Source organism: Salvelinus sp. IW2-2015, unplaced genomic scaffold, assembly GCF_002910315.2.
Source record: "Salvelinus sp. IW2-2015 unplaced genomic scaffold, ASM291031v2 Un_scaffold4638, whole genome shotgun sequence".
NCBI lineage: Eukaryota > Metazoa > Chordata > Actinopteri > Salmoniformes > Salmonidae > Salvelinus > Salvelinus sp. IW2-2015.
The window spans coordinates 15332-23179 of record NW_019945908.1 but is presented as its reverse complement, the minus strand read 5'-3'; the positions used below and the strand labels follow the sequence as shown (position 1 = coordinate 23179).

General features: G+C 42.8%; 1 protein-coding gene across 1 annotated transcript; it reads left to right on the top strand.

Moving 5' to 3' along the window:
• The first annotated feature begins 763 nt into the window (after positions 1-763).
• On the top strand, positions 764-4254 carry LOC112077509 (tubulin alpha chain). Its single transcript, XM_024144003.2, has 4 exons — positions 764-852; positions 2039-2261; positions 2403-2551; positions 2837-4254. Exons 1-4 carry the CDS (start codon positions 850-852, stop codon positions 3812-3814), a joined length of 1353 nt encoding a protein of 450 aa, XP_023999771.1. The 5' UTR covers positions 764-849; the 3' UTR covers positions 3815-4254.
• The last annotated feature ends 3594 nt before the right edge of the window (positions 4255-7848 follow it).

Below are 7848 nucleotides of genomic sequence, written 5' to 3'. Positions count from 1 at the left end.
AGCATTCCCTCCAGAGGCAAACTGTTATCGGTAAGGGGTCAATATTAGAGAAAATTCTTAGCTAATCACACCCTTTTAGTATGTCACGTGGTGCCACTTGGTGTTAGTGTAACAGTATAGCTTCCGTCCCTTACCTCACCCCAACCTGGGCTCGAACCAGGGACCCTCTGCACACATCAACAACAGCCACCCACGAAGCATCGTTACCCATCGCGCCACAAAAGCCACGGCCCTTGCAGAGCAAGGAGAACAACTACTTCAAGGTCTCAGAGCGAGTGACGTTATCGATTGAAACGCTAATAGCGCGCACCACCGCTAACTAGCTAGCCATTTCACATCGGTTACATTAGTCAATTTAAATGAAGGTAAATAACATTGTGAGCAAAAATATTGATCATATATCACTTTAGTAAATACTTTAAAAAAAAAAGGGATAGTGGACCCTAGATTTGAGCATCTTGTGCCCTCCATTTCAGAAAATCTTCAATAAACAAAAATGTCTCATTGGTATTACCATCATTGATGTTGCTACTCCTGGTGGCACAATGGTACAAATTATGTTAAGTAATTCAGCTGCCATATTAGTAGATTTAGAATGGGAAGGTGTACCCAAATACATTTTAATAAAAAACGACTCAACTATTTTCCTAAATGCCATGACAAAATGACACCGCAATTCAAGAACGACCCACCAACAGTCTCTCCCGCCAAGCAGACTCCGCTGTAGCTTCCGGTCGGGCTGTCTGCTTCCCGGCCTATAAAACCCCCACCTCTTCCTTTCTTCTGCAGTTCTGCCTTCTCTTCTGAATCCTCAACGTCAGCCTGTGAAGGAAAAGATAACCAGACAAAATGGTGAGTGCTGAATACTGATGTAGATAATACAAGTATCTTTATTTCTTTCTTTCACATGGTATTCGTATTTAATTTTTTTTATAGGATTAGATCAATCTGAAAAGCATGTGGACGATGGATTCTGTACATAAAGGATCATGATCCGAAAACTATTTCCTACTGTTAAAAAAAACGACATACTGTGTACTAATCGTACTAGATACTATTTATAACGGACTGTTTTAGTGAAAACGCATGCAGTAAGAAACATGTCAGCATACTAGGCGCACCCAACCTAATGTGCATTTGCGTTAATTCCCGCCCTTATGATATTATCTGCTGATTATATGCGTTTCTACTTTTTCATATGTCGATTTTAAGGTGTTAACTGATATAATGATACATGTAATTTAGGTAAAACATTTTTTTTTTTAATATTCTTGTGACAGAATCATCTATAGCCATACATCAAATGTGGGTTAGATGTGTTCCAAGTATAAAGAACAATGACCGTCTGTGTAGATGAAACACCTCTTCTCTTCAGTGCAAAGACATAAATTGCTGATTTTTTTTTACATGTTTTTTTTATGCGACATGATTGAGCACAAAGGAGAAACAGGGAGGGGCGGTCTGAGATGGTTGCCATTTTATGTGCGCGAGATAGATATCGCTGTTTTACACTGCAACGGGTGCGCAGCTGGCCCGGATAGCGGGAGGAGAAGGAGGGAGGGGGAAAAGAAGAGGAGGGGGGGCAACAAGGCACACCCTTTTCACGCTGGTCCTGAGCTCTTAAAGATACAGGGTCATGCATGACGATCTGTGGTTAAATGGCAGATAGAGGGATAGAGGATTTGCAAGATGGTGACCTAGCAGGATAACCTAGCCAATCACGTTGTTTAAATGTCCCTTTTGTTAAATGGGAGGCCATGCTGAATTCACAGTTCAGTCAAATCCAGGACTTTCCCACGAGGACATTATATTACTTTCACAGATAGATAGATGCTAAATAGATGAGGATTAAAATAAATAAGGACAATAAAAATGAGATGGTGAAAGCAAGGTTGTCTTTAGCAGTATCTTAAAAATATACATGTCGTGTTAGTTTACTCACTTATACTCTGAAACAGCTTTAAACCTACAAATGTGCATAGCACTATTTTGATTCAAGTTTCCATGTAGTTGATGTCTTGTACCTTCTCTTTTTCAGCGTGAGTGTATTTCAATGCATGTCGGCCAAGCCGGAGTCCAGATGGGTAACGCCTGTTGGGAGCTGTACTGCCTGGAGCATGGGATCCAGCCAGACGGACAGATGCCCAGTGACAAGACTCGTGGAGGTGGAGATGACTCCTTCAACACCTTCTTCAGTGAGACCGGAGCCGGAAAGCATGTCCCCCGTGCCATCTTCGTAGATCTGGAGCCCACTGTCATCGGTAAGATGAGACATCCTCTGAAATCCTGGAGATTTCCTATTGGATTATGGTTCACAAGCTTTGAATGATTTGATATTCTGTCCCAAGATATTCCTCATATTCTGAATATTAGGATATTCTAAATCTACCTTTGTGTTTCAGATGAGGTGAGGACAGGTATCTATCGTCAGTTGTTCCACCCTGAGCAGCTGATCACTGGTAAGGAAGATGCTGCCAACAACTACGCCCGCGGTCACTACACCATCGGCAAGGAGATCATTGACATCGTGCTGGACAGGACACGCAAACTGGTGAGTCATCCTTCTGAAACAGGCCTCTAACTAGGGTTCTACACGGAACCTTTTTCATTCTAGAAGGTTCTTCAGAAACCTTCTCTATGAAATAAAGCGTTTTAAAAGGGTTCTTTCGGTGTGTCAAAAAGTTCTACCTGGAACCATAAAGGGTTATCTTACAGGGACAAGCCGAAGAACCCTTTATGGTTCTAGGTAGAACATGCAAACAGGTTCTCCATTCTATTCTTACTGCTATAACATAAGATCACATCTAACAATGTTATTGTACCATTTCTCCATCAGGCTGACCAGTGTACTGGGCTCCAGGGATTCCTCATCTTCCACAGCTTCGGAGGAGGCACCGGTTCTGGTTTCACCTCCCTGCTGATGGAACGTCTGTCTGTCGACTACGGAAAGAAGTCTAAGCTGGAGTTTGCCGTTTACCCAGCTCCCCAGGTGTCCACGGCTGTGGTGGAGCCCTACAACTCTATCCTGACCACRCACACCACCCTGGAGCACTCTGACTGTGCCTTCATGGTGGACAATGAGGCCATCTATGARATCTGRCGRAGGAACCTTGACATTGAGCGTCCCTCATACACCAACCTCAACAGGCTCATTGGTCAGATCGTCTCCTCCATCACTGCCTCCCTGCGATTCGATGGAGCCCTGAATGTTGATCTGACAGAGTTCCAGACCAACTTGGTGCCCTACCCCCGTATCCACTTCCCTCTGGCTACCTATGCCCCAGTCATCTCKGCTGAGAAGGCCTATCARGAGCAGCTGTCAGTSGCTGACATCACKAARGCCTGCTTRGAGCCYGCCAATCAGATGGTGAAGTGTGACCCTCGTCACGGCAAATACATGGCCTGCTGTCTCCTGTACCGTGGCGACGTTGTTCCCAAAGATGTCAACTCTGCCATCGCTGCCATCAAAACCAAGAGGAGCATCCAGTTTGTGGACTGGTGTCCCACTGGCTTCAAGGTGGGTATCAACTACCAGCCCCCTACGGTGGTTCCTGGAGGAGACCTGGCCAAGGTCCAGAGGGCTGTGTGCATGCTGAGCAACACCACAGCCATCGCTGAGGCCTGGGCCCGTCTGGACCACAAGTTTGACCTGATGTATGCCAAGAGAGCCTTCGTGCACTGGTACGTTGGTGAGGGCATGGAGGAGGGAGAGTTCTCTGAGGCCAGAGAAGACATGGCAGCTCTGGAGAAGGATTATGAAGAGGTGGGCACTGACAGCGTGGGAGAAGAGGATGAAGAGGGAGAGGAATATTAAAAGGCTAAATGTGCTTTGCCACCCTACATTCCAACACTGACCGTTGGAGTCCTACGCTTAACATGACAGCAACACATTCCCCACTGCAGTGTTAACAGTCTCTGTTACATCTAGTCATGTTGTGTCAGGGTTCTCAATAAACACGCCACGTCTCTTGTCTAGACAAAAAAAAATAGAATGTGAAACGAGTTTGTTTTTTGTATAATCTGTTCTCTTCTACAGCAGCCGTGAATGAGGTCTCCGTGAGTAAGTACTACCAGGGGCGGCCAGTCAATGTAGGAGTGGCGTCATGGAACTGACCCCACCTGTGCAAATATGATTGTAGCCTACTGAAATGGCACAGGTAGACATCACTGCATCATTTTTTAGCCTAAGAGTGATATTTTGGGGACAGCTATTGATATTTGGGCGGCATTAAACTTGCATACATTTCTGCTGAACGGGTACATTAATGCTGATGTTTTTGGAAATTCTTACACAGGGACACTCAAAGTCAATCTTAAATGAATCATTTTTTATTGCCAGCTCACTGGAGAAGTTCCATCAAACTCAGTGCACCATAGTACAATCAGGAGCTCTGTCGGGGCAGTCCCAGCAGTTATCCTATATACGGCTATACACACACACACACACAAGTTATATTTGCGTTATTAATGAATCATTACCGTTTTGTTTCATTAATGTGACCGACCAATAGTGGTTCATAACATGTGACCGACCAATAGTGGCTCATAACATGTGACAGACCAACACCTCACGTGGGTTCTTCTCTCTAAGCTGAGACCTTGAAACGGAGATATTCTTTTATTCTCAAAACAAGTTCTGGAAGTAGTGTCAAATTGTAGCTATTTATAGTGACGATTTGTTCAGTCAGTCACTTGCGTGAACACAGAAATTAGTCTATAGAAAAGCACAAACATAGAACATATAAATTGGTATAGATAAGCACAAGTATAAAATGTCCATCACATTCCATCCTCATAACTTGTGTGATAATAATCATTACATTTTAATGTAAACATTTAGATTTTAGCTTCTATATCAAAATATTCTATACTCCTATTAAAGTAAGGGAAATCAACACAGAGAAGAAAAAAAACACTTCAAATCTTCAAACCCTTCATTCTGGGTTGTACAATCCAAATAGTATGGTAATATTACAATCATACTAAAGGTTATACTTCTATTAATGGAAGTGAGTATTGAGGTGAATAAATCGCTCAATGTTAACCATTGTTTCCATATCTCTTAACACAAATCGGGTTTGGATTGAGCAATGTTTTTCACTAACTGTCCCTGGGACATCAACTGAAGTCACAATATAAAACCTTGTTGTTTAATAACAATTCTTGTTAAACGAAAACAACTTTCGATCATTACTCATCGTCCGTATCTACACGAGAGCTCATCCAGAGTTAGCAGCTCGTTAGTTTCCCCATCCTCTGGAGGAGCAGAAAACATGATAGCTGCTGAAAATCTTATCAGCCAGAGATGCACAGATCGCCTTACAGCATGTTAATAACATTTCACAGGGAAGAGCGAGAGAGAGAGAGAACACATGTTGTAAACAGTTTCACACCGACCTTGATATAGAATGAGATTGGGGCAAGGTTAGCTCAAGCTACAATCTAGTGGCTCTCCTCACATATTAGGAGCCTCGCCTTTTTCCAAATCATAATTATAACTATTGATAAATGATCCAATCCAAATGTAGAATGACAGTATTCAGTGCTTTACGTTAGTTCTATCACTTTAACACCCTTAACTTAGCACACACTGATACTGGCAGAATTAACATTTACATTGAACTTATATTCTAGAATTTCGCTTTTCTCATCACGGCCTCCATTTGTGGCAATGACAGATCTCAATACATTCTTAGTCTTAAATTACTATACATTTAGCAGTGTGCAGACCTCCACAATCAACCTGATACTCCAAATATATTTATTTTTTGGGGACAAGCCTAAATCAATTACGGGCACGGTTGACTACCCTCTCATCCTTTTGTTCATGTTGTTCTCCAGACAGTGTTTCAGTTCGTCCTTTTAATGGCACATGTTCAAAGTGGATGGTCCTTGATAATGTCCTTTACAGTCTATTATGTCTTTGTCCATTAATCCTACCAGTACACCAGCAGCATGAGCTCACTCCCACGTGGACTCATGTCACACTCCTGAGAGAAAAGGCAGTTAATGTCTTCTGGTTGATGTGTGCAGGTTGCTGGCTCGGACTCAAGTCTCATGGTAGATGTGGTCAAGGACCATGCCGAACGCCATTGTTGCCATTCAGCCGGGTTAGAGGGGGTGTTGAGGTTCACACTGTTCTTGGTCAAATGATCCCTTCCATGCATCTACACACCATCTGTGGTCACCTTCACCATAACCGAGAGAGAGAGAGAGATAGACAGAGAGAGAGAGAGAGAGAGAGAGAGAGAGAGGACAGACCAGACCAGAACAACAGTTTAGTTTAGGGCATATCTTACGTTTTCCAAACAAGGTATGGGCGTACTGCCAAATTGCAGCTACTGATAGTGAGGATTCGTTTAGTCAGTCACTTGCATGAACACAGAAATTCGTTTATAGAAAAGCACAAACATAGAACATAGAAATTGGTAAATAGAAAAGCACAAGTATAACCTTTCCATCACAATGATTACAATTTGAGATGTATCTCCCTTGGGTGGTAGCCTCTCCAGCAGCGAACTTGGTTTGAGAGACTCGTATTATTTGCCCATAGCATCTATACTCTGATGCAAATGGGCTATTTTCTCCTAACATTTCCACCTAGCAAACATCACATACACCAAGCGGTGACATGTTGCAGCTCTAATATTCTCATCTGTCACCAGTAGGTGGCACTGTAACGTAATGTACAGTAGTGGTGCGGAATGTGGAAAACAAAGGACTGGCACCATAGATATCTCTACTTGGAAATTATTTATTTATTTTATTTAACCTTTATTTAACCAGGTAGGCAAATTGAGAACACGTTCTCATTTACAATTGCGACCTGGCCAAGATAAAGCAAAGCAGTTCGACACATACAACAACACATAGTTACACATGGAGTAAAACAAACATATAGTCAATGATACAGTGAAAAAAAAATAAGTCTATATACAATGTGAGCAAGTGAGGTGAGATAAGGGAGGTGAAGGCAAACAAATATATGTATAAATAAATAAAAATATAAAAAGGCCATGGTGGCGAAGTAAATACAACACAGCAAGTAAAATAAAACTAAAAACACTGGAATGGTTGGTTTGCAGTGGAAGAAAGCGCAAAGTAGAGACAGAAATAATGGTGTGCAAAGGAGCAAAATAAATACAGTAGGTAAAGAGGTAGTTGTTTGGGCTAAATTATAGATGGGCTATGTACAGGTGCAGTAATCTATCATGAAGCCTGCTCTGACAGCTGGTGCTTAAAGCTAGTGAGGGAGATAAGTGTTTCCAGTTTCAGAGATTTTTGTAGTTCGTTCCAGTCATTGGCAGCAGAGAACTGGAAGGAGAGGGCGGCCAAAGGAAGAATTGGTTTTGGGGGTGACAGAGAGATAAACCTGCTGGAGCGCGTGCTACAGGTAGGTGTTGCTATGGTGACCAGCGAGCTGAGATAAGGGGGGACTTTACCTAGCAGGGTCTTGTAGATGACCTGGAACCAGTGGGGTTTGGCGACGAGTATGAAGCGAGGGCCAGCCAACGAGAGTGTACAGGTCGCAGTGGTGGTAGTATATGGGGCTTTGGTGACAAAACGGATGGCACTGTGATAGACTGCATCCAATTTATGAGTAGGGTTTTGGAGGCTATTTTGTAAATGACATCACCGAAGTCGAGGATTGGTAGGATGGTCAGTTTTACAAGGGAATGTTGGCAGCATGAGTGAAGGATGCTTTGTTGCGGAATAGGAAGCCAATTCTAGATTTAACTTTGGATTGGAGATGTTTGATGTGAGTCTGGAAGGAGAGTTTACAGTCGTAACCAGACACCTAGGTATTGTAGTTGTCCACATATTCTAGGTCAGAGCCGTCCAGAGTAG